Source organism: Vidua chalybeata, chromosome 1 (genome assembly GCF_026979565.1).
Source record: "Vidua chalybeata isolate OUT-0048 chromosome 1, bVidCha1 merged haplotype, whole genome shotgun sequence".
Lineage (NCBI taxonomy): Eukaryota > Metazoa > Chordata > Aves > Passeriformes > Viduidae > Vidua > Vidua chalybeata.
In genome coordinates, this window is record NC_071530.1 from 121,254,490 (window position 1) to 121,282,257 (window position 27,768).

General features: G+C 40.1%; 1 protein-coding gene across 1 annotated transcript; it reads left to right on the forward strand.

The window, feature by feature from the left end:
• The first annotated feature begins 183 nt into the window (after positions 1-183).
• RDH10 (retinol dehydrogenase 10) lies at positions 184-27,326 on the forward strand. The gene is made up of 6 exons (XM_053938108.1): positions 184-2,314; positions 2,784-3,022; positions 22,022-22,120; positions 23,432-23,577; positions 23,884-24,015; positions 25,901-27,326. Exons 1-6 carry the CDS (start codon positions 2,023-2,025, stop codon positions 26,022-26,024), a joined length of 1,032 nt encoding a protein of 343 aa, XP_053794083.1. The 5' UTR covers positions 184-2,022; the 3' UTR covers positions 26,025-27,326.
• The last annotated feature ends 442 nt before the right edge of the window (positions 27,327-27,768 follow it).

The following is a 27,768-nucleotide window of genomic DNA, read 5'->3' on the forward strand; positions in this document are numbered from 1 at the left end:
CCGGCTGTGTCCCGGATCGGCTGTGTCCCGAGCACGGGCTGCATCCGCTCCGCCACCAGACCCGGCCTTCCCTGCAGGAGGCTGAGAACGAGCTCCGGGTGGTGGGGCTGCCAGCCGTCTTGTATGAGGCCGGATTTCCCCTATGTCAGCCTTAAACCGCGTCCCTAATGCCTGCGCGACGCCACCTCCCGCCCGCGCTCAGTACGGCGGCGGGAATGGAGGCTGAGGGCGGAATGCTGCCCGCAGGATCGTTCACCGGGACGCACGGGCAAACGGGAACCACGGGCTCGCTCCGTTTCTGCCGGGATGGGTTTTCGTCAGGCTGGACATCTTTTCGGTTCGCCATAGGGAATCAATAACTGCACTGTGGAGAAGGGAGGACGGCCCGGGAAGCAACGCTGCCCAGCACGGCAGCTTGGAAGGCTGCTTAAGGTTGTGGCTCGTAAGTCTCATCCTGTGCGCGCCTACCCGTGCGCCTAAAATCACCCAGCGAGACACCGGCACATCATTACACACACACGGGAAGAAGAGAAATTAGTGGAACTCTTAGCAGCAAAGGACTGTCCGGTGTAAAAAAAAAAAAAAACCATGTAGACAGCAGGGCGGGGGATAAGGAATGCCGAGCTCTGCGTTTACTGACTTTATTTGTTGCCAATTAACAGCACGCAGAGCTGTCGCACAGTACTAACGCCTGATAACGTTATTGAGAGTGCTTTGGATCCTAGTTACAGGTGTATCATTTTTTTACTACATGTTCATTTTTTTACTACAGTGTTATTTTGTGCTAATACAGACGTTTGTATCACTTGATCTTATTAGCAATAGTATAAGGGAGGGGTTAAAATCAGCACGCAAAACCACCTGCAATATTTACTGAAGAAAGAAGTTGTCTGCACTTTCTTCTGAAACTTTTGAACTCGAATTTCTGCTCAATCCGAGAGGCAGAGTTCGCAAAGTTCCAACAACTTTTCTGACAACTGGCGGCTACACAGCGAAGAAAGCGCAGCGTCGTGCACTTAAGGGACACGGGTGCAGGCGAGCAGAGGCAGTGGGATGAGTCCTGCACACCCAAGGGCACGGTCTGGTCCTCATCCTCTGGAACTGGCAAATGGAGGAGCGGGATGATGCTCCGGCGCCGGGTGGCCGCAGGGTGCCCACATACACGGAGCGGCCGCTGTTATCGCACAGAAGAAAATACTTTCCGTGTGCTGGCACCTGTGAGCTCCTATTTCAGTCAGTGGCGGGTGAGAGATCAGTGACCTCTGTACTTGGCTGACGGACCAAGAAGTCATGGGGGTTTTCCTCAGCGGTTTCTCACAGCTCAGCAGAGGATCCCCAGGCTCGCGGGCATCGTGCATCCTGCGGTGACCCAGTGATTCCTGTGGGCTTCCAGCTTCCCTGTGTCTCTAGCCCCGAGCACGAACCTTTAGCGCCCGTGCGCGTTCCTCTAACTCGCACTGCGGCACCGCACCCGAGATGGCGCTCCGGCGGGGCGCGGCGCGGCGCACCCCGGGACTTGTAGTCCGGGGGCGGGCTGGGGCGGGCTGGAGCCGCCGGGACGGCCGCCCCCAGCAGCGCAAAGCACCGGCTGTCCCGTCCCCATTCCCGTCGGGGACCTCCCCCGGCGGCGGGGCGGAGCGGGACGGGGGCGGGGGGTCCCGGGAATGCGGGGCGGGATGGGCCGGCCCGGGGGAGGGGCTCGGCCTCCCTGTCCGCCCTATATAGAGGGGCCGAGCGAGCAAGATGTTCACTGCCAGTAGCGGGGCCGCGAGCTGGACGGGGCAGGATAGGCAGGCGGAGGGCAGGCAGACAGCGCCGTGTCCGGGCTCCGTCCTCGGCGTGTGTGACTGAGGCGGGGCGTGGGGCCGCGAGCGGCACGGAGCGGGGGAGCTCGGCGGCGGGACCCCCGTGAGCGGAGCCTCCCTCGGTGCCCGCGGCGGGCGGTCCCGGGCAGCGGCGGCTGCAGGTCGGGAAGCCGGGCGGTGAGGAGGCTCCGTGCCGCCGGCCCCGTGGTCCGGCAGCATGAACATCCTGCTGGAGTTCTTCGTGGTGACTTTCCGAGTGCTGTGGGCGTTCGTGCTGGCCGCGGCCAAGTGGCTGGTGCGGCCCAAAGAGAAAAGTGTGGCGGGGCAGGTGTGCCTGATCACCGGGGCGGGCAGCGGCCTGGGCCGCCTCTTCGCCCTGGAGTTCGCCCGGCGCCGGGCGCTTTTGGTGCTGTGGGACATCAACACGCAGAGCAACGAGGAGACGGCGGGCATGGTGCGGCACATCTACCGGGAGATGGCCGAGGAGGCGGCCGCCGCCGCCGCCGGAGGTAAGCGGCGGGGCTCCCCCATCTGTCCCCGCCGCTCACCTGCCCGGCCCGGGGCAGAGGGAGCCGGGGCTGCGCGCCCGGCGGGTGCAGCCCGGAGCAGCGCTCACCTGCGGTGGGCCCTGAGAACGGCTCTGGGCTGGCGACCGCCGGGCGCAGAGTATCAGACGCCCCGACGGTGCTTTTGCCAGCCAGAGCCGGCCCTGTGCCGGCAGCGGTGAGCGCAGACCTGCTTCGCGGAGTCTCGGACTCCAGCAGCGGCTTAAAAACCTGCAGCTTTTCCTAAAACACGTAGCAGCGATAGTAAATAGCTGAGTCCTGGTGTACTGCAATGACACCAAAGTAAATAGAAGTTTTGGTGGTTTGAAATTGTGTTTGCTATTTCTGCTTGAACTACTTCTTTGAATGTCAAAATATGAGCAAGAACCTTATTGCCCCCCACCCCTTCTGTTCTTTTGTCTGTGTTCTTTAGTGGCTGGAGATGGAGAGAAAGATGTGCTGCCCCATTGCAACTTGCAGGTTTACACGTACACTTGTGATGTGGGCAAAAGAGAGAATGTCTACTTGACAGCTGAGAGGGTCCGTAAGGAGGTTGGCGAGGTGTCTGTCCTGGTTAACAATGCTGGTGTGGTCTCCGGGCACCATCTTCTGGAGTGTCCTGATGAGCTTATTGAAAGGACCATGATGGTTAACTGTCACGCACACTTCTGGGTAACTATAAACTTCTTTCTGCTGCCCTTGTTGGTAATTAATTTTGGGAAATGAACTGCTGTTGCAGAACTCCTGTCTCCTTGAGGTTTGTACTTGTTCTTTTTCGCTTGTAGGATCACTGCTTTGGGTATTTCTTGTTTTGAGTTGACTGTTCTGTTTAACAGGAATGCTGGTATTTAGATTGTTAACAAATAGTTTTTAATCAGCTGTATCCTCCTAGAATCCAGAGTTCTAAGTCTTGTGGCCATTTCTGTAGCTTTGGATATTAAATCCTTTACAAACAATCTCTGAATCTGTTTAAAGGTTGTTACTGTTAATGAATGGCTTCTTTTCTCACATACTCTTCTGCCAGCACATTAGCAGCTTTACTATACTGTTTTAATGATTATTACAATAGCAAACTTGCACATTTCTGGAAATCTTTAAAACCCCTGCTGAAAATGTTGTTTGAATTGCCTTGGAGGCAAATTGTTCCTTTTGAAGGCTTGGAGGAAAGGCAAAAAAGATTTCTCAAGAAATCAAGCCAGGAACACTTTTTCAGGAACCCTGTCTATTTATCCTCATGGCTTTCTCTGGAGGCTGCCTGTAGAAGTAAGAAAATCTTAACAATGGTTTCTGGGATGGTATTGTCTCCACAACTAGCAGGTGCCAATTAAGGAGAACAAGTATGTGGTCTTACTCTTTTTGTCCATCTAAACCTTGTTTTCCCGTGTGGTTTATTTTTAGACCCATAGTGGTGTGGAGTTACATAAATTGGAGTGTTGAAGGAGGGCATGATGCACACTTGGGTTAGCCGTAGCTGTCAGACTGAGACCATTGTTAGTATTAGAACTGTTCTTTGATTCCTCAAGTAAGCTTATGAAATATACTTGCATAACAATGAAAAGATTAAGCAATCTGAAATATACTTCAACTTAAACCTTCTTTGACTGATCTTACCTTTTCATAATACAATTTTATAAGGTGCCTCATCTTCTGAACTTAGAAGGCCCTCCCAAGCCAACTTTTTAACATGGAAATGAAATGCTGTTTCATAACCCTAAAGGAGCCCCTTCAAATCTGCACTGTGAAACACTTAATGGCAGAGCAGTCTCTTTCCAATGTATTGTAAAGCTTGCAGAGAGTACACAGGAGATAGTATGTTTAGGAGTTCTTTTAAAGTCTCAAAGTACATATTTTAAAGTAATCTGAGAGGTTCTGAGAATGCTTATTGACTTCTTATAATTAGGAGTTATGTGTTCCCCTTAATAAAAGCTAAACTGGTGCTTAAGCCAGTAGAGATGTGTAGTAGATTTAGTGACTGTTATTGATGTGGCTTAAATGTTGAATTGACAGTTTCCAAGAACTCTAAATTATGACATCACCATGAGTTAAAATATGGGAGGATCCTAAATTCTCCAGCTGTTCTTCCTTCAGGCCTAAGTCATACACTTATTTATAACAGTTTCAGAGACCTTTTTAAAGCACTCTGTGTGTTCTGAGTCTCTTACAGTAATAGTAAACTAAACTAAGAGTCTAGTATTGCTATGATTGGGTTTCCATAACAATTCCATTCATCTATCTCTAAACATTAGTGTGAAGTGGCTTTAAAAAAAAAAAAATTACTCCAAGAAGGTATAACTGTGTCTGGACCATGGAACTTGAGATTTTGGCTTAAGTTTTAAAGGAGTAGTCAACACCCTTTAGATTTAATGGAGGATCTGTTCATATGTAAACTTCCTGTAGATTCTGTGTCCTGCTTTGCTTTTCCTTTTATTTTTTTTTTTTTTTTTTTTTTTTTTTTTTTTTTTTTTTTTTTGCTGTTGGCACAGCTCTTTTCCTTGTGTTCCCCTTCATGGTCCCAGAAAAGATTGGCTTGACCAATAGTGGGTGGACTTCTGTTGAAAGTAATACTACTTAATTCATAAGATATCATCTGAATCAGCTGATTTGAAGCCAACTTTTTTGATGCAAGTCAATGCTGACTTAAATAGAACAATGTGTCTAGATGTGTGAAGTTTTATACAGCTAGTCTTTTCCGTGTCAGCTAAACTGGTGGTCCAAAAGCAAAGCTAATACTCTGGAGCATTATGTAGGCTTTTAAGTATTCTTGGAGGGCGTTTAGTCCAAAAAACTGTAAATGGATTTTGTAAAGACATGGATGTTACATGTAATACTGCTTCGGTAGTTAAGTGTCTGTACTTTCTGGGGTTTTGGTGTGTTTTTTAATGTGGTTCGGGGGAAATTATTTTTTATCCCTTAATCATTAATCAAGCCTTGATGTGTTTCTATATAAAATCTAAAAATAAGGCTCCAGTACTGTCCTTTGAAACATTTGACATCATATTAGTTGCCTGTTCTCCATGCAGAATGAAGGTGATCTGATCTTGCTTTTATGTTAGCAGCTAACATCGGAAGGCTGCCCAACTTCTGCAGTAGGCAGTGACATGAAAATCTGTCACCATTTTGCTGTTGTGACTGCAACTGGGCTGTATACCATATCACAAACTGGGAGTCAAGAGCGCCTTAGCAGCATGCAACAACCTAAACAGATGCTTTCCATTTTGCTGACATGCATGATTTGTGTAATCCTTCCTATGAGCGTTCTATATAAAAATGTCACCACTGCATCATGTAGCAATTTCCACAGCGTAAAATCCACTGCAGTATTAAAAACCTGTTATTTCATGCTGTGATAACTTGAATGCTTCTGATATTGAAAAGATAGGGACAAAATCCATTCCTGGTTTGAAATAAGCCAGTTCTGGTTTACTATAATTTGCAGATGCATAAAATTATAGCAGGGGTGTAACACTATCTTTCCTGCCAGCCTGTTGCAAGAAAAATTACTTACTTGGCTGCACTTGTCAATTATTAGAACTGAATTTCTACAGACTAGGAAATTTTCTATGATGTGTCAGGACTCAAATTTCAAAAATGTTGTCATAATATAACTTAAAGCTGTTGCTAAATCAGATTTTAGTAAATACAGGAATTGGAGTTTTTCTTGTAGCTTTACAATAAAGCTTAAGTATCAAAATACTGTGATTTAGAAAATGGCACCATATTGAATAGAACTACAAACTCTTAATTTTGGGACAATTTCAGAATCTTGTACCTACTCTAGCACTTTCTTGAAGAATAGTCTATTGGTGAATAAGTAGATATTAATATTGGACATTGCTATAATACCTGAGCAATCCTTCTTTTTTGGCTGCTGGGGAAGGGGCCAGGACAGGGCGATGAGCAGGTTCTGAAATTCTGTGACATGAAGATCCTTCTGTACAACAGGTCTTCAGTATTCAGCTCTAAGAGATCAGTGATCTGTTTTTCCTTCTCATGTGGATACTCCAAATATTTTGTCTTAAAGCTTTCCTCCTAGAGTTCTCTTCAACTTACCATAAGGGGGAAGCAAAAGCATTCTGCTCCAGCTCTGTCATATTAAAAAAAAAAAATCCATATAGAGAGAGACTAGGACCCAGAGTTTAAAAATTTGTGTACTGCTTTCTTAGCCTGGGTAGGTTTTTTTTTTATTTATTTACAGCTGCTTGATTTTTTTTAAGATATGCTGGCATCTCTGTAGGAATTGAAGTAATTTTTAGATGGCCTGACATTGGTAGGGGGGAGATAAATACTGATTGGAGAGAGAAACAGTACTCAGTTACTTAGGGCATTCATGAAAACCTCTAAAATTTAAATATACCTTGGGAAAATGGTTAATACAGAGTTACTAAATGAAATACCCATTGATGCAGCTGCTGTACTTATCAGTCTCATTAGACTGACAGGATTGCTAAAGCCTTGGAGGGGCTATAGTTAGCTAAAATGTATCAGTATTTATGTATTGTTTTCTCTTTCAGCTCCCTGGTGTTAAATAAAGCTCACTTATGCCTATAGTTTGTTTAGTTCAAATACAGAAGTATTACGCAGAGTGTGCACATGGAATCTTCTATGGAAGAAAATGCAGCTTATGAGATTTGAAACTATACCCTGCTAAGTCTTTTAGCCTGTTGGCATAATTTTCAATTTTTTAATCAAATTTAGGATTATAGCATCGATAATCAAATATAGACACAATAGTCTATTAACAGGCCACCCAGCTATATTAGTATTTCAGATGAGTGAAGTTAGCTTTGTTTTTTTTCTTTTCTTCTTTATAATTTCATGATGATGTACCTCAAGATGCACAAGTTCACTTACAAAGTTTAATCTATGTGTTCTTGACTTGTTTCTTTGAAAAATTAGTCGGATCAAGTTCAAGCAAAACATTTGTATGTGATCCAAAATATATCATCAAAACTAGCTCTTGCCTTGCTCAATTATTCCAACTCCATGCCACCAGTAAATTACCCTGGACAGCACATGTGTTTCAAATACTGCGGTAGCATGCTGGGTAGTGAGTATGAAGGAAAAAGCAATCATACTGCTAGCTATGGAAATAGTCATATTAGTCATACTTAAAACTTATAAGTAAGCTTTGGTATGGTTCTGCTGTTCATATGTTTCTGGGTTCATTTCTCAAAAAAACAGAGGGAATCTATCAAATGAGAAAATACTACTTTCCAGATGCATGCCCTAGAAAACTGCACTTCCCCATTTTATAAAGCAGTGTACTTAGCACAAGTTTTGGAAAATAAAGGGGTGGATATATATTTCTGGGGTTAAAATGGGCACAATGCTACTGGTTCAGAGCTTTCCTCATGGGTTTACTTTATGGTCTATGAGGAGTAGCATTGTGTCAAGCACAGTTATCAGTCATGCAGTCTTTAATTTTATAGCTTGTATCTTGCAATTTGTGTATATCTGTATCTTAGCTTTGTAATAATGTTTTAGTTATAGTGATAATTTAAAAAACATTCTTTTTTTTTTTTAAGTTTTTCTTTTTTGATGCTGACACCAGCCCAGACCCTTTAATTAGGTGCCTGTATGTCTGAGCTTTGACCATAGCACCAATCTTACAGCAGTTTCAGAATGGCAATGGAAGATGATAAAAATGAATCTTTTGGCAATGTACTCATTGTGTTGACATGCATAACTGAGCGTGAAGGGATGGGGTGCTAGGTAGGTCTTAGTCTTATGCAAAACGCCTCTTCATTTGCCTTGTGTGGGAATCATGAGTTTGAGCATCTATAATTGGGATTCCACAGTGCTGCCCACCAAACTGTAGTTGTTCCACGTGTTTCTCAGCTCTAGCCCCTAAGGGCTATTGAGTCTGTTCTGTCCTGGTTCTTCATTGTCTGCTGTATCTTGATGATAAAAAGTAGTTACATATCAAAGAGTGTGAGCAGAATAAATTACAGCACTCTTGACTAGTTAGCAACACTCAAGGCTGTGGGAAAATCATATTGAAGATTCTTTGAATGTGTTACAACACCAGCCTTCCTACATATACGTTCTGTTCTAGAGCATCTTCCTTGCATGATGAAGAATGCTGACTTTTGTTCAAATGACAGCTGAATTTGTGCATTTCCCTTCCCTCTCACTGATGATGTAAAGTATTTGATTATCATTCCAGTCAGTTAACAGCTCTAAAATGACTTTCCATAATGTTTTCCTTGAACTGCTTCAGTTACACCTAAGCCTTTGTGACAGCTTCTCTCAGACATGCTTTGGGATTTAATTTGCCACACCATTTGAAAGGTGCATGGATCTTAGAGTCTAAAGGAACAGAAAACAGAGATTTGCAGATTGTGACTCATAGATCATTTGTTGCCTGTAGACTGGTGTCCAAGGTGGTAGCACAAGGTGTGATCAGCCATTTACTCCCACTCACTAAACTGTATTAAGCTTGAAGAATTTAGGTGAAAACCATAATGTTTCACAGAAAAGCATTGTGAAAGTTCACTTAAGGAAAGGGAAAATGGTCCTGAAGAGATCATGCCAAGACTATTTCAAACATATCTGAAGTATTAATTAAGTGGCTTGGAATTCGACATCCATCTAAAATGAAGCTGGAGTCGCAGTATAGCTTACAGAGGTAAGGCACTTGGGGTAATCTCACTCTTTAGTCTCCTGTGACTTTTTCTGAGGCTTGGAGACTTGTCAGCAAACTGTCTGAATGTTTTCAGGATTGTTGATCTTATTTGAAGGCATGGTCCTGGATGAGTGATCAGTGTGATGGTTATATTCCTCCTCCTTATGGAACGCAGTAGGTCAGCTGAATAAGAAAAACGTCTGACCTGGCTTTGGTCTGCAATTATGCAGTTACTTGTGAAGGATGTGGGGGGACAGGAAAACCTTGAATGTGACGACGGTCTTTGCCAGCACGGTGCCTAACCTTGCTACAGGTGGAGAGAGCAGCTCTTCAATGTTTCAATGAAATACTCATCTAAAAGAGCATGTGTATGCCTTTCTTGTCCTGTCGCGGTTAGAAGGGCAATGGATTTTAAAGTTCTAGATTCTTCCATCTACAGGTAACATCCACCTTTATTTTATGAAAACTAGGTTAATGTTACTTCATTATGTTCTTAACTTTCTGTAATAACCAAGTGACTGTAGCAGAATTGGAGAAGACAGCTGTGTTCGTGTGCTCAGTGGTGGAGAAAAGCAATCCTAATTATGATGCAGCCAAGTGTCCTGCTAACCCAGTGTTTGCAACACTGCCTAAGACCTTTCTTAACTGATCTGTGTGGGTAAGCAATCCTTTTTCATAGCTCTCAGTGTCATCAATTACTCTCACTAGACAGGCTGAGGAAAGATGAATGTTATGTTTTGTAGCACCATCTCTGTCATTTTAGCACTGCACTTCTTAAATCTTTTCTACTTTTATCCTTATCAGCTGTGAACTATTATTCTCTCCCAATGCTTCTCATGCTTTGATTCCTCTTCCTGGGTTTTTCTGTGGGGAGGAAAGGATTTTGTTATGTACTCTAGTACTAAATCTTTCCACAAATCTCTGTACGTAAAAGCCAGTGCATCACTCACTTGATAAGCCTTGCTCCCTTTGACCTTTGAGGTTTCTGGCTATTGACACTGATGGTAATACTGAGTTACTGATACCTCTCCGTCTTTTGTGAAAAATGGCAGATGTCTTTCTGCAAAAGCAAACTGAAGCTGATTTGCATGTGATGTTGTGTGTTTTTACCTGTGATCTTAGACTTCTTCATCTGCTAAAAATCAGAGTCTTTCAGTCTTTCAAAATGCAGTTACAATATAGGTGAGTAGGCATAGACTTTGAGATTAATAGAATCTTGGGGGTTGAGGGTTTAGTTTGAAAGCAGATATGTCACAAATGGGGGGAGATTTACATCTGTGCTTACACTTTTGAATGAACACTGTTCTTGTAAATAATTATATTAGTAAAATGATTTATATGTCAGTCAAATTAACACTTGACATGAGTGAGTTATCACAACTGGGATGGGAGCGCATGGTAGGCCAAGAAATGCTGGAACAGCTGCAGAGCTGAGGTGGCTGACTTAGTGTGAGCCTTTTGAAATTCAAGTTTGTTTGGCTGTTGAATTCTGCACCTAAATGTGCCCTGGTGCTTGTTGCTTCTGCCATCTGTTTGAACTTGTGTGACAGCTTCTTGAGTACTCCTCTTTTCAGTGTTTTTTTGAAAAAGCTCACGAGTGTTTGTTTAAAAGTAACTTGTCCAAAATGCCTGTTGATCTAGGATGAAACTACAAGGCAGATTAGTGGTGGCAGTCGGTCTTGTGGGACCATCCCTTGAATGTGTATCTTACCTTGCACTAGTTTTTATATTCAGCTGATGTTAGGGTGAGCTAGTTCAGCTCGCTAACTTGTCTGCAGGGCAGGGAGGAAAGCTGCTAATTTTCTTGCCCAAGTTGATTCATTTTTCTGTTTGGAGGCTAGAATCACCACATCAGCATTTCAGATTTGATGTACCCAATGTGTGGGGGAAAAGGTGAAGAGGAGTAGGATAAAACCACAAAGCTGAACAGGGCCTCTATGATTATCCTAGTGAAACCTCATTCTTGGGCCTTTGTTTTTATTGAGTAGGATTTATGTCCTCTAAATAATTAAGTAGTCATAAATGATTCCAGGCCATAACAAATCCTCCACTGGCATAACAGTCTGAATATAACAACTTAACTTCAAAAGAGATGGCAGTATTTTAATTACAACTGTTAAAAACCCTTAGATAAAGGTAAGCTAGTTTTCTGTACACATCAAGTAATGTTGTTTTACAGCTTTAGCTTATTTACCTTGAATCAATACTATGATTGCTGTGATCTCTGTGCCTACTGCACTGTTTGACTTCTCTGGAAATCAGTTTTACTAATGCAGAATGTGGAAAAAAAACCAGGCTGGAGCCATGTTTGAGCTTGTGGGAAATAAGCATAGTTTCCACAGACAAATAAAGGAAGTATTACTCTCTCTGACAACTCACCCCCTAAGAAAGTGAGGAGTTTGCTGATGTTTGTTTAAAATGCCTGTGCAAGCAGAATCTTTGAAAATTGCATTAGTTGCTGGTTTAGTCACTGTGTTAGCTGGAGTCTTTTGATAATTTTATCCTTTGTTGGCTTATGAAGCAAAAAATTACCTGCTAAGACTATTTATTTTCTGTACACCCTTTGTGGAAGGGTGAGAAGTATGGAACATAAACACCTGGGTTTTTAAAAACCTAAAAGCTTCATGCATTTTAAAAATGTTACTTCTCATTCAGTGAGTTACTTCACAGGAAGTCATAGTCTTTTAGGGTCTTACTGTTTGCTAAAGAAATACTGAAGTTAAATCTCTATTCAGCTGTATCATCTTCCCTAGATTTCTGCTTCCATAAGTAAGACTGCTATGTGGAAAGGGAAGCTTCCCTTCTAGTCTTGTTCCTCTTGTGAGATACTCAGTTGTAGCATAATCACTTTCCTTGTTATGAAGGAAATGATTCAAAACAATGACTTGGGAACAGAGTTGGGCAGGATGAGTAAAGTGACTCAGCTCTCATCTGCCTGCAAGTACTCTAGGAATTGCATTGTTCAGAGGTACTGGCCTTAAGGTATCTATAAAATATGGCAGTCACTTTCTGTTTAGCTACTTCTTAAAAAGCCTGCTACATAAATCATAAAACATCAATAATGACTTCATATTTTCTGTAAGTGGTTCTGACAGTACTGTTCTCTAGTAATGTTTTGGAAACCTGTAGACTAAAATACCAAGTTTTACTAAATAGTCCAGAAGATGACTAAGCTTATGGCAAGCTGAAGAAAAACGTGTATTTAAAAGTTGGATTCTGTTCTTGGTCACTGAAAAAATATTCTGAGCTCTTATCTAATAGTTTTTTCTTAAATGAATTTGTTATGTGGATTTTTTTGTAGATTCATAGAGGCATGTTTTCATTTTTGTCAAAATTATCAAATAGCTGGTAATAAATAACTGCTCTCCAAATGGTTGGACATTTGCTGCAAACTTGTGCTAATGAAGGTGAGGGACTAATGTGTTACTTACAGTAATGTCAACATAGCTCTGAAACGCTACAAATCCTTTGACGCAGCCATTTGTCAGTATATAAACAAAGTAGAATTTCTAGTCACTTGACTTCAGCAGGGCTTAAACCACCTTTTGTGGAATGGAGTAGGCAAGTGTTAACTTCCTGTTTTACTTGAGTAGAAAACTCTAAAGTAATTTCAAATTTGACATTTGAATAGACCTATTTTTAGGTCATCTTTACTGATAGATTTGCCTGTTGAAGAATACAAGGTTGGTGTTGCTACCTATTTAGAGTGTCATTTAAATTCCTGAATTTGCAGGAGTATATCTGTGCTGTCACAGCCACATTGGAGCTCTGTTAGTCGTGGCTATATAGAAAGCTCAAATACTGACCTGGTAGATATGAGTGGAAGATTAATTTTCTAAGATACATCTTACTTTTCAGTGGCTGCCAACTGTGTAATACTTCATTTAAGTGAATAGTAATTGTGTTTGGATAGCTATGATAGTCTGGGAGTAGAATGAGATTGATATTTACAGAGAATAAATATTAGCTTGTCTAATAAAATGCCTTTGACCAGGAGGGAAGAGGTCAGCTTTTTGCAAGCAAGTACTTTGGAACCTTTGGTTTTCTTGCTTAGATATGTACTAAATTTGTGCTGTCTGGAGAACTCTGCAGGTATACCTTTGTTTCGCTTTGGTCTAGACTTGCTTGTTTTATGTGTAAGGCGGATTAAACACATAGCTGGGCCTCCAACAGCCCTCTTACTATGCTATCTTACCTCTGTTATTCAGTCTCATCTTTTAGATTGCTTTGGCATTTACAACAAATATCATAGGCAATCTATCTTATGCACTTTTATATGACTTTAGGCAGAGATACTCTTTTTCCCTGTTCATTGCTAGCTGTCAAGAATCCAGTATGTTCGGATTGCTCTGACCAAGCTTTAAAACCATTACAATTCAAAGTGTGAAAAATTGTTTGTGAGGGCTTAGAATGTCCTAAAGAAGCTGGCACAGTACTGTAGTTACTGGAGGTCTTCTGATAGCCAGGGGGACATAGTTTTTGAAAACAGTATGGTACATGTATGTGCTGAACTTGGCTGAAAATATGTTAATTCCACAAGAAATTCATCTGGGTGCTCTGCACTGCTTCATTGGGCCCTCCTTCCAGCAGAAGGGGCTTGAGGTCAAAGGAGAAGGAGAAATGGAAGTAGAACAGACACTGTTTCAGAGCAGGATAATTTATTGCAGGCAAGAGCTCCTGTCAGAGAGATACAGGAGAGATGTAGCAGAGGAGTTGGCATCCTTTCCAGTTAGTTAAGATTCTGTGTTGATAAACTTGCAGTTTACACAGTGATGAAGACTGCAAGGTCTCAGCTGGCTTATGAACTTCTTCCTCTGTGAGAGGAAGAGGGACTGGGCTGTTGAGCAGGGAATTGGTGTACTTAAGTGGAGAATCACAGAATGGCTGAGGTGGGAAGTGGCCTTTGAGGGTCATCATGTCCACCTCCATTTGCTGGTATAGTGATAACAAGGGTAGTTCAGCTCAAATACCTGAATTTCTTCATGCCCAGAAACTTTATATAGTAGTGACTCCTAAACAGAAGTGAAAAGTGTTCTTTAGGAGAAATCAGGGCTACCATTGCCTGTGTTCTGTGTATCTAAACCCCTGCTCTAGGTTATGGTGCACACAAAATCTAGTTTGATACAGTAGTGGGGGATGCAGAAGAGCTTTACTGAAGAGACCTTGAAGTCTGATTAGCTGTAGAGTGCTACTTTTCCACCTTGATGCTCAAGAGGCAAGTTTCTGAAGTCAGAATTGTATTACTTAGGTAGTGTTCTTGAGTACTTAACCTACACTTTAGATGAGAGGGAGAGCAAAGCTGTTTTCTGCCCCAGTGTAGAGAAAGATCACAGGAAATTAAGTCCTTATAAGGAAGGAGGGGGAGACAATGTAGTGATGTGATAAGGCAACAGTAATAAAAGTTTCTGTTGCCATGTCCTTTCGTAAGCATTTTTCATATCCCTCACTCTGTAAACACAGCCTTTTTCAACTAAGCCTTATTAACAAACTATACAAAAGGCAATTTAGTCAGGCAATGTTCAGTTGCCCTAGGCATAGCATAATTAGTTGCAGTAGTTAAGAGTGGAAATCAATGATTAATGTTTGAAAGATAACTAGTGGTATTGGTTTCCTGTGTGCTTTTTTTTGTTGTTTAATAGCATTACTTATCTTATCTTTACTGTCTACCCATTGTAAACAGCTTTGTGGCACTAAGTTAAGTTAATTAATTCAGTTTCAGCTTTTGTCTGAAAAACTCAACATGAGTTTTTCATGTAAAAGAGGAACCACTATGATAACTAAACTCTTCATAGGAAAAGTGGTGACTATTGGGTTTGAAAACTGGAGAAATTCTGGAACTGAACCTTAAACAATACAAATACCAAACAATGTAGTAATGTAAATGTGGGCTGTAGCATACATGTTCTTCAGCAAATGGTGTGACAGATGCTTATTGCTACCAGCAAACCCACTTACAAATAAATAGGATATAGCCTTGTAGGATATAACTTCCATAAATAGGATTTAGCCTTGTTTTGTACAACTTTGGTGCTTCTCAGCTGATTTGATATGTCTGTTGAGAAGCGGGGGATTTTATGTATGTACATTGGTCATGAGGGTAGAGAAAATTACTTCCATAAATTAATAATAAATTTTAAACCAAGTGAATCATATAATAGCTTATGTTTTTACTAATCTAAGGCTTCATGTACTTCAATGCAGTATTTCATGCGGAGTTGGGAGAGAAAAAAAGTATGCCTATGTATTAAATTAAATACAGTTTAAAATTAACTGATGTTTCTTTTCATTTGTTACTTAACATCTTGAGAAATTCTGGAACTGAACCTTAAACAAGGTATTGGGGAGTGTATGTGGCTTTGCTTCTGTGTTACTCATCATCATTATAGAATTTTGTTTAAGTCTGTCATGTTCTTTCATGGGCTCCTGGTTGCATGGCGGTTGTAGCATTATTAACTGTGCATGCATGTTAAGCATTAACTGCTGGTGCAGTTCAATATTAAAAGAATCCCTGTAGCCCCAAAACAGTGGGGTTTTACGTGAAGGACAAATAAACCTTCAGTGGGAACTTAATGGTTGCGTTGCCTACCAGGAGATAAATAACAAAGGGACTTCTTTTGAGATGAAATTTTGGAAGGTCTGTCTTTTTTTGTTCTGAATGCAGGGCCTGTGCAAGGCACACTTGAGGAGAATCTGTTAATAGTTTCCTATATTGCTTTAACACAAAACTCCTAATCCTTTTTGCTTCAAAAGGGTCTGGGTAGTTCTATTTAAAAATTTCAGAAAAATGTGACTTTATTTTTTAATTAATTACTCTAGAAAGACTGTGTAATTCTGACCTAAAGTTCATTATCATTTCTTGAGAATAGAAACGAAAGATCAAAAATAGTTCTAATTTCCACAGCTATTCAAATATTTACTTAGACAGTGGCTAATTATCCAGAAGGGGCCCAGCAGTACTTGAAAACAGTCAGTAGAGACATCTGAGGTCCTTTAAAGTACAGCTTTGGTCCCTTGTGTTAGCAAGGTCAACAGTAGTTGTAGACTTCTGTCTGCCTGCTGTATTCAGCCTGTTACTGTCAGAGCCACATCCTTTGTATTGTGTAGTCTCCCCAGTCTTCAACTTAGTACTTGGTATTTTCATGTAGTCATAGTGCAGTTAATGTTCCCACCTTAAGGTAACATTTCAGAGATACTTGTAGAAGGGAGTTCAGGAAGAATGTGGAGGCTATATGGGAAAAGTAATTGAAATGATTGTTCAAATGGCAAGTAATTATTCTCAGTTCTCTTTGGAACCAAATAAAAAAGCTAGAAGGAAAGTAAATGCTTAAATGCAGGCTGGCAGCTTCATACTTTGGTGGGTGAGAAGGCATTTTGGATATTACATTGCCTAACTTGGATAAATCCTCCTGTGAAAGAGTTCTAGGGAGTATTTTCAAGGCCTTTTCTTAAATCATTTGGTGATGATTTCCTCTGTAATCCTGTAAGTGAGGTTTTAACCTGTGTTTATAAGCTGTATGTAAAGTGTCTGTCTTTTGCATTAAGTTGGGCTATATGACTGTAGCTGAAAATAACTTCAGTGTGTTTACTGATAAGCTTGCCATAGGGGTTTTCTGCCTCTCAGGCACCTTCCTTTCCCTTTCAACATCTATAGTGGTGCATTAGTGCAATACCACATAGTTTGGACAAACCTACTACAAGTAAGACTGCAGAAAAGTTAGGGGTGCTCTTTTGTCAGATCTTGGTGCATTTCTTCTCAATTACTGGAATGGAGCAAGAAACTGGGACATGTGGAACTCTGGTTCTGTGGTGGAGTGGCCGCATGCTGTTCTGCACAGGAGTAAGAGAACTTGCAGTGTGCTGTGCTGTAGGCTGTGAAGAAGAATGGGAAGAAGAGTGTATGTCCATGCTAAAGGAGAAGGAGGATATAGCATGTATTTTAGATTCAAAACTTTTCTTGTCACTGTTAAACTAACAAATTAGCAAATGTGTGGCAGCAGGCTGCTATGGTCTCTGGTACCTTAGCTCCCAGAGATGTCTGGATGTGAGTCCTTGCCTAACCACACCAATTTTGCTGCTTGGATTTGCGTGAATAGTTTTTAACACAAAGATGAAGCAATACATTTACCCAAAAGTGCACTCCTTTGTGCTGTTAGGCAGTTGCTCTGGCCGTCAGGAATAGCTGTTGCTTGGAAGAAAATGTTTTTTGCTATACCAGTACACCACTGTTGTGTATAACAAGTAATGTAAAAACTCATCTCTTTTGATAAAAAAATAACCATGCTCCTTACCTGAAGGAGCTGTATGGAAAATGAGCTTTGGCATATACTTTGGCATAAAGGTACTTCAGCCTTACAGTAATACTGTAATATTACTTATACTTAATACTTATTTAAGCCATTAAAATAGTTTAGAACGGCTGTTGACAGAAGGGAGAAAGTATGAAGAAATTTATTGTATTGAAAAAGAGGAACTTAAAGGACCTTATGTGTTGGTACCTGTTTATTTCTTTCTTTGCTATAAAGGCAACTCTCTAAACATGAGGTAGCACATACTTTTCTACTTCGGTGTGTTTTCTGCATTCAGTATCCATTGTTTTGAGCTGCATACAGCTAACATTGTTTTCCATGGATGCTTGCTTTCTTCTTTAAAAATAATTAATCTAAAATTTAATTTAAAAAATCACTTTCCCAAACACAGTATTTCTTCATATTCTCATTTGCTGTATTTAGACTAATTTGTCTTGACATTGCAGCTGTGCTGCTCTTTGTGTTGCACAATCTTTGGAGTTTTGTTTCATTAAGAATGGAACTAAAGAATTTGGGGAAGGGGAGGGAAGAAGTGCTAGACTGTTAGAAGTTAATTTGCCGTAAACCAAAATGTTGAGAACAGATTATGAAAGCTATGAAGTGACATGTAAATGCTTGTTCAGTTTCACACTTGTGAGAAATAAGTCATTTAAGCTGTGTGCACATGAAATAGAAGTTTGGTTACAGCTACTGGGAATAGTTTGGCCTTATTGGTATATTCGAAAGGATAGAGGGAAATGCTCAGATTAAAAATTGATCTGTAGGTTCCAAAAAACTTAAAGGATGAACTAGTTTGAAAAACTAGCTCTATTCTATTCACAACAGCTTTATATGTTCTGTCTCTCCTACCTAATTTCTATCTATCTAAAGTATACTGCAGGTTATGTTCTTACTATGCTTTTGGGGTTTGCTTTTTGATTTTGGCTTTTGTTGTTTTTTTTTTTCCTTTAAAAAAAGAAAAAGAGCTCATTTTGGGTGAAGAAGATGCTTAACTTGCATTTCTTGATGTTGAAAACTGCATAACTTCCCTGACTGCCATGATGCATCACAATTCCTTTTATCCTCTATATTCTACTTACTGGTTTCTTCTCAGTGTGGAAAACCGTGGTGTGTTTGTCATGAATAAATTACCCAGCTCTGACTTTAAATACTTCTATGTTTTGGTTAAATGTCTTCCTGTGCAGCTGTGAGAGGTAAAACTGAAGCTTCAAGGATCAAACCAGAAGGCAAATAGTTCAATTAAACCACTTGACTAGATTTGAATTATTTTGGGGGCCTGGTTCATGACCTCTAATGCCATGGACAAAACCCATCTTTTGCTTGGTGTCTTCTAATTTTTTGTTTTTTAAATGGAGGATTAGCATGTCCATGCATCACCTCAGAAGACTAATGTGGTCTGTGTACCTGTTCAGACAAACTGCAGATGGGAAGGCCACCCAGGAGGCATCTTGCCTCAAACCAGTCAAACTCTTAACTAGTTTGTCAGCAGCACAACAAGCACACAGAAGACTTCAGGTCTGGTAGGCAGATGTAGTTGAAGCTGAAAGAAACTAGAAACAAGAAACTAGGTTGATCTGGTTTATGTAACGGGTAGAAAAACTGAGAACCAGAGTATGGAGGAAGCTGCTTTGATCAAGGACGTGTGCGGTGCCAGAAGCTCAGTAAGAACACTGATTTATTTGGGGATTGCTTATGCCACGAAAGAATAACTTCACTTTGGGATTGTTTTTCCCAGCGAGAGGAGGCTGGGAGGAGCAGTGGGCAAGCATTTACTCTGAGCCTGGAAATGCATCCCCCGGTAGGGTGTGTCTGCCTCTGACAGTGCTTGTTTTCAAGTGCTGACTCCCAGCTGCTGCAGATGGCTGGAGGATGGCAGCAATCAAGATGACTTTCTTTGACATCCATTTAGTGGAGATGTTGATAACTGACTGCTAGGTTTTCTACATATGATTGTTATGCTATCTTTATAGGCTACCTCAGCTTCAGATTTTAAGTGGATTTTTGGGGTAATGTGCCATGACAGAGTATAGAGGCTTGCTCTGAACAGGCTGTCTTGGAATACTGAGGTCTCGTGCAAAAATTTCCATGAATTTCTAATTGTCTTTAAAGTAGAGGAGCTGTGGTTTTTTTTTTTTTTTTTCCAATTTAGCCATAAATGGCTTTTAAGAGATGACTTACATGAAATGACTGTAGTTCTGCTGCTGGGAGTTGTTAAAGTCTGCCCTTGAGATGCTGAAGACGTCACCCAAAAGTGTCCTCAACAAGCTGTATTTGTCATGTGCCAATTTCATCTGGTTGAAAATGGGTAACTTTAGCCACAAGCTCTGAAAACTCAGTTTTTATAATCTTTATGCTTTGAAATAGTATAGCATAGTTGAATGGGCTTTCTGAAATTTACTAGTCTGGTTATGTTGCATATATATATAGGACTTTGAAAATTCTCTTCCTTGGCTGAGCTAAACATAGCCACTTATAGACACATAGTTATAGTTCACCATATTAAAAAAAAAAAAACAAAAGAGGAAAAAAAGCAGTGTCATAGCAAAGATAATAGCTCGGTGCACTTGCCTGTTCATCTCTTGGAAGACAATACTGACTCATGCCTTGAAAGTGGTAGGAAAAAAATCTGTCACTACTTCTTTCCCTTCTTTCTCTCTGCCAAGACAAACGTCAAGGCTCCTTTCATTGTAGTTGCTGTGGTTTGCAGCCAGAGCTTCAGTCTGCATTATCAAGCTTTCTGGCAATGTGAGGTGGCAATCAGTCATTCCAATGTGATGTGGACAGATAGCTGAGATGTAAGTGGAAACTGCTGATGGAGCTGACAAATGTTCGGGAGTGGAGTAAATCGTTTAGCAGGACAGAGTTGGGAGCAAGGATGTCATACAGGGATAGCACGAAGGATCAGGGTTAGCATACACGCCATTGGTGTTGCAGTGCTGCAAATAAAGAACACTCTGTAAAACTTCAGTGCTGTCCAAGCGAAGCCTCTTTTTCGGGTGGCTGTGCCCGATGATGACTGGGCTTTGTTGCCATGCAACATGGGAAGAGAGGCTGAAACTTTGTGTGCCTGGCACAGATTAGTTTAACAGTAAAATGAATTCTTGTCTGAGGCTCTGTGTAAGAGGTTTAGAGATCCCTGCCATGAGGAAAGAAACAACTGCAAGGCAGCTTGCTCTCAGATTATCTTTTATAATTAGCTTTGTTACATAGTTATGACAGAATCTAGGAGTTGTATGAATTAACAGTAGAAAAGGCAAGGAGTCAGGAGGTCTGTTAATCTTCTATCATCTGCCAGCTGTCCAGTGAAAACACTCTTTTGTGTGGTGTTAGGAGGTCTGGATTAGTCATTTAACACCTGCAGGCAAAAATGTTGTACAAGAACATGTGAAAATCATTAGAGTAAAACTGTCCTGACGTCTGTGATTGGAAAATGCAGACAGCATAAGAATGGAATTAGATGGATTCAGCTGTAGTTTGCATGTCTTTTTAAGAATGCAGCTGACAAGACTCAGACCAACAATTAAGCAAGTAGAAAATATTTAAGGGGCATTTGCATGCTCAGAGTTTGGATACAAATTACATGGAAAGAGTAGGTTTTTGGGAGGATAAAGCATTCATGGTACTGAGTGAGTTGGAATAGATTAGTAGTTCTGTCACTAATAGATTAACATATTGACTAGGCATGTTTGTCATTAAAACACATTGTCTGAAGTTCTTGGGCAATTTAGAAGTGATCTCATATAGTACAATGACAACCTAAAAGCTGAAGTACATCATAACTACACATACCATTTTAAAACTTCATTGATTTGTGTTGTAAATATGGTGCTCTGCTTAATACTTATTTAAAAATGGGGAAGTCTTAAGTCAGCTTCAGAAGAGAGATGACAAAGATAGGTATTCTGGTAGGGGTGATCTTCTAGCAAGTTCCTTCATTGTGTGTTGCTTAATTTTTTAAAGTTTTTTAAATGGAAACAAACTTTGTTATAATGAAAACATAAACATTGGAGGTTAAAATTAAAGTTTCATCTTGAGACTTGCTTTGAGTTTATTTTGTTTTATTTTTAAACTTGTAGGGAATTAGGAACAGAAATGTATATCATGTCTTTTTAGCTGTAGCAGTGCTATGGATTGATGGGAAGTAATTTAAACTAGCAGATGTTGGCTCTATTGTAGGTAAAAAGTAACAACAGCAAAAACTCCACCTGTAGTATTTCTTTTAATATAAAATTCTTAAGGCGATAAGTTACTTGGATAAAATTAGCAATATCTAACTTAAAAAACGCTGTCAATAATTAGAACTGTTCATTTGTACTGATCTCAACAGAGATGTGCTGGATGGTGTAATTAAACACTTTGCATTTTGTTTTCTATCTTTAAAAAATGTGACTTCCATTTTAAGGTCAAATTATCTCCTGATAACTAGTCTCTTCTGGAAAAATAAACATGTCTGAGCTCAACTGATCCTTTAACCTTAGGATTTCTGCAGATATAATCCTTGCTGCCTTGCTATCTGGATTCACAAACAAGCTGTAGGTTTTCTGTTAGCATTTTTGACAAACTCAAGTTCAAAACCTGTAAAATGATTGTATTTCTATATTCTTGTTAATAAACTAAGAGGTTGTGAGAACTCATTACAATTGTAACTTGTTCATGAAGTGATTTTTTTGTTTATGTTGCTTACGTGTACTTTGTTGTTTTTTTGGTTTTTTGTTTGTTTTTTTTTTTTTTACTTTGTAGACCACTAAAGCATTCCTTCCCAAGATGCTGGAAATGAACCATGGACACATTGTGACAGTTGCAAGTTCCCTGGGGTTATTCAGTACTGCTGGAGTGGAGGTTTGTTAGACTATAATGAACAAAAAATTTATCACTTTTTGCCAAAGATAAGGTGTTTTTAATATTATCAGCTAGAGGAAATAAGGTCAAATCTTCAAAGATATTTGGAGGTTATGGTGTTGAGTACAATATCAACACATGGCTCCCTGTGAGTGGGAGCCACAGGACTTGGGCAGGCATTGCATTCATTTACTTGGATGGTGGAGCTGGCACTTAGAGCAAAAACTGAGGATGGCTGGGGTTTTCAGAATGCCAGGTGATCTTTGAGTTGCCTGATAAATTTAGGAACTTGAAAGGTGCTATTCAGCCTATTTCTGTCAAGATCTTCAGTGCTAAGCTTGAAGCCAAAGCAAGGGCTTTCAAAAGTAATGTTTCTTGTTTCTATGAAGAACTGGCTGCAAACCTTCTAGAATATATGGCTTGTCTGCTTCATTTGCAGCTGTTTGAGAACTCCAGTTTGTGAGACTTGTCTGGTGCATAAAAATATGTTAGGATTAGAGCTTGTTGTTTCTTGAGTAACTAATACAAATGCAAGTGTGAACAAAAAACATTCAGTTAGTGGAAATTAATTAAGGTGTCTAAAATAATAATGGTCATATTACCCCACAAGCAGAGGCTTCTTTGTGTATAGGTAAGGCTCAATCCAGGGCCTTAAACTGCAGTGTTTCATAACATAAATGAATGAAGATGGTGTAACTTAGGGCTTTTTAGGGTGTTTACTGTCTTGAGAAAGCTACAAGGAATTTCTTAGACTGGGTGTGACCACCAACAGAGACGTATACATCCAACTGAAAGCACACTAAATTCAGCACCAATAAAAAGTAATTGCATAGACAGTAGTAGTGTTTGAGTTATTTGTGCATCTCTTAGAAGAACTCAAATCTTGGTTGTGTCTTCTGTTGAAACTAACCTTAAAAATAACACTTTTAAGATTTTTACACCTATGCCCTGCCAACTCTTCAAGGTTTTTCAAATCTGATCCAAGGTAGTATTAGGTATCTCAGTCCTTTGTTGCACCATTTATTATAAGCAAACTGGTAATTGGAGTAACTTGTCATGTGAGCCTGCCTGATTCAAAGACTTGAATCCAAGGTAATATCCTCCTACATTCAGCTTTCCTGCTTTCATGATTCTGTGCTAATTACCTCAAAAGTGAAGTGATAAATGAGTTGATGTGATGCTCTATTCAGTGGGCGTCTTTTGTTGTTGCTTTGAAAATCTGTGCAGAATCACCTCAGGTATGCTGGCTTTGAACATCATTTGTATCTGTCCCTTTTTTCTTTTTTTCTGCTTCGTTCATTGCCAACACAGGATTATTGTGCCAGCAAATTTGGAGCTGTAGGCTTCCATGAGTCTCTGAGCCATGAATTGAAGGCTGCTGAAAAGGATGGAATCAAAACTACTTTAGTCTGCCCTTACCTTGTAGATACAGGAATGTTTAGAGGGTGCAGGATCAGGTGAGTAGAATTCTCCTTCTCCTCAGTGCTTGTAGTGTCATAAAAGTATTTAAAGGTAACTCAAGTGTTACCATAAAAATATTAAATATATGCTTTAGTATATGTTAGTGTTAGACTCAAAAAGAGACTTCCTGAATTCACAGTCTTCTGTCCTTTTGTACACAGGCAATGCAAGTTTTGAGCTATAGTCTTTGTAACTTAACAGTGAATATAGAAAAGTTCCAAAGAAATTGAGTTAATGAACTGTTCACTGGGGTCTCTGGTCCTTTGGGTATCATATTAATCTGTCTTAATCAAATGTTCCAGAAAAGAAATTGAGCCTTTCCTTCCACCCTTAAAACCTGAATACTGTGTGAAACAGGCTATGAGAGCCATCCTTACAGACCAGCCAATGATCTGCACACCTCGCCTCATGTATATGGTCACCTTCATGAAAAGGTAAGAACTGAAGTGCCAGTTATTTGGCAATGCAATCCCCAAAATACATGAGCATCTCCAGTTTCTGGATACAAACACCCTCCCCCTCACACAGGCTATAGGTGCCATTTTGCTAGAGTTCCCAAGTCTCTTGGCTTGCGTGCTTGTCGGTTGCTTGCTTGAGAAGCTTAATTTTAACTGAGGTCCTGTGTATCTATGCATCTTTGTTTTAACCTTCTTGTATCTTCTATTCACCTTGGATTCCTATTTTCTTTTTAACAGTTATCAGCAGAGGGATCTCTAGCTGATTGTTTCTAGAACAAGTGTGTGAGAAGGCCCTTCCTACGTGCAGATTCTTCAGAACTTGCACAGATATGATAGATAAACTGAAAATTGGTACTTTCACAACTAATTTTTAGAGTCTAAGATTGGCAAAATGTCTATTTAAAGGAATTACTTCTTTCATTCTAACACACTGCAGTTTTAGAATGAAAAGTTTTAATCTGTAACCAGGCTGACATCTCAGTGATGCAGGATAATGTGGGAGCTGCTTTAATTCCTGTGATATAACATCACTTGAATTCTAGTTTATGGAGAAGCTTCACAGGCACCTGTGTTTTGTTTTAAATCTGTTGTGTGTAGGAGGAACTTATAAAATATAGCATTGTATTATTTTCTTTCTGCAAGGTATGGTTGAAATTGAGCACCTTGGTGTTTTTTATTCCACTCACAAGGTTGTTATTCTCCTCTGGCTCAAGTGTCTCTTGGTGGACAGGCTCACCAAAAAATAGAGGTATATTTATGCTCACCTCTTTCCTGGAAGAGAGATGTGTCTATTCTGACACCAAATGAAGGCTACTGTCAGTATATTTAAGAACTAACTCCTTCACCCAGAAGCTCAGAGGGTGCTTCAGCGCTTCCTGCACAAGCGGTGCCTTACGCAGCAAAAGCCACATCAAAAGCCCTTTGGGTTTTCTTGGTTCAACACTTCAGCTTCCAACAGGGAGATCAAAGCTTCTGCATAATCTGTGCCCCAGGCAGCAGCCTTTAGATCAAAGGCCCTCCAGTCACTGCACAAGCAGTACTACTGGCACAGGAGACACCTGTACCAGTGACATCTACTTCTTGGTGCTTCAGTTGTCATTACTCCTAAGGGCTGGAATTGTACTGCTTGCCACTGAACAAGTGCCTGCTGCTATTCCCAGCGCTGAGGAATCCCATTTTATTCCTTCACTAGAGCTCCTGAGTATTACACTTGAAATAAAAAAAATATTTTGTTCCTGTGAGAGCAAGAGGAGGATCTGTAGCCAGGTATCCATCACGTAATCACCTCTTGGAATTTTATCTGGAGAGGGGGAAGGAAATTGCTGTCTTTACTTTGGACCTTTCTTCTTGAGGATGCATGATTGAGTTTAGAATATAAATCAAGGTTGTTAAGACATCTGGTGATCAAAGAATGGCATTAACTAACACTAATCCCACATTAAAGAATATCTGAAATGTCTGATGACCTCTGCTGATGTGGCTTTTAGCAGATGCTTTGCTTTTACTAGGCCTTCTGTGATGCCCTTGCCCCCCATCCCCCCTGCCCCTCTTCTTTAAAACAGGCTATCATACTGCTTGTGAAAAACAGAAAATCTGGTCTAAGATGGAAGCATGTGAATAAACAGCTTGTTTCTCCTTTCTGCTTTTTTCCTTTCTGCTTGCCTGTATGGTTGGGACTCTAGAATTTCAATTCTCTGAAAGTAGCCCTGTGAAATAAAAATCCCTTAAGTCTTTTAAGAAGACTCTACAATAGGTATTATATTGTTTTTAAGGAGATCAAGTACATGTACTTACAAGTGCATGTAAGCAGAATTTTTGTTTTATGCTGTCTTCTAACAAATCTATAACCTCTTTTTCCCAGTATTCTGCCATTTGAAGCAGTGGTATGCATGTATCGATTTTTGGGAGCGGACAAGTGTATGTATCCTTTCATCGCTCAACGGAAACAGGCTACAAACAACAATGAAGCAAAAAATGGAATTTAACAGTTTTGGATGGACTAACATTTATATGTGAATGCAATAATGTTACATGACTGAATTGCAAAGTGCACTTGCATCTAACAGATGCAAATGTCGATATCTTACTGTGGCATTCTCTTGGGTCCTAAACCTGTGTATTGAACGCTAAAAATCAATGGATTTTTATATACTGTAAATAAAACTGACTAGAGTACTTGGGAAATGTGATAGGTAACTCAAATGAATTTACAATGTAGCTGCCACCATTGTCCTTTAGAATATCACTGTATGTACAGTAAATTAGTCATACTACTTGTTGTAGGGATGCACTGTGTGATCTCTCTTCCTTAGTCTGCTAAGGCTTCTAAGAGCTGTCTCCAAACAGAAGATGGAATGTTTCAGAAATGGTTTGACTCTCCTTACATTACTTAGGAAGGGAGGGAAATCTTGCAATTTAAGCTACTGCTCATGATCTTATAGCAAATTCAAGGACAGTTTCTGAATGCATCTCTTTACTCGTTCACCCAAGTTCTCTAAAGGACACATGGCCAAATTGTGGTGTAATTCTCTTTTGTTGCAACTGTGTGTGTTCTATTTAAACAAAGATGAAAAGAAATTTGTAAATCTCTGCCAATTCAAAGGCAAGTGAATGTCTTACATACTGTCAAAGCAAACTTGTAGTGGGCATCTGTTTTTTTTTTTTTAGGAATGCAGTCAGTGATTTAATTTGACTTTTTTTCCAAGTTTGACTTGATTTGAAATATCCTCTGTTCCATTTCCCTCTATATGTCAGAGTCCAATTTACTATTATGGACTACATGTTTCATTTCTTCTTCCTCATTCTTACTTCTGACAGAGTTCTCCCACCCCCCCCCTGCCCCCCCCAGGAAACTGTTTAATTCTGTCTCGAATTCTCCAACTGGACTTGTGCCTAAAAGACAAAGCAACTCAGCTGAGATACAAACTGTTTATGTAAGTGCTGGTCATATGCCAATTATTAGCAAAGGAAAAATAGAATAATGCCTGATGCAACTCTACATTCAGAATATGAAAGGGTGTAAAGATTTTTTTTTGAGTTGTACTCACATTGTAGGACAGCAAATGAAATTTTTACAGTATTTTTTGTAAAGAGAACAATTTTGTGCCTTGAATTTGGTAATTTGTATTAGTGAAGCATTGTAAAAGTGAAATTCTACCTCTGTATCTTAATGTATACCATCCACTTGTAAACTACTATCAGAAAAATTGTGATTACTTTTTTAGAATGTCTTGTTAAATAGTGACCAATGCCTGTGGTTATTAAAGTGAGCCACCTTTTCATTAAAATGGTGATTGGAATATTTCCTTTAAAGGCTGAACTAACACAAACTACTTGTTCCACAACTCTTTGGTGTCAACACAGATCAAATATTTATGGCTCAACTCCTGTGTCCACTTTGTCAGCTACATGGTTTACAGTGTAATCTCTGAAGGATATCAGTAGGTACTGTGAAATTGGGTTTTAGAAGCTTACAGTTTTGTCTTCTAAACTCACTAATGAAGTAGGTGGTCAGAGAGGTTATGAAGAGTATTAATTTTGGTGTTCTATAAAGCTGCATTCAGGTCTTTGAAAAAATGTTCTGGTGTGGATGCAGTTTCAGTGAGTTAAAAAGTAAATGTAGTTTCAGTACAGTTGTAGTTATTACTGCATATACATAGCACACATATAAAATAAAAATTTGGTATCTGTGTCAAGAACAGTGCTGTTAACTAACTCTGTTTAGAAACT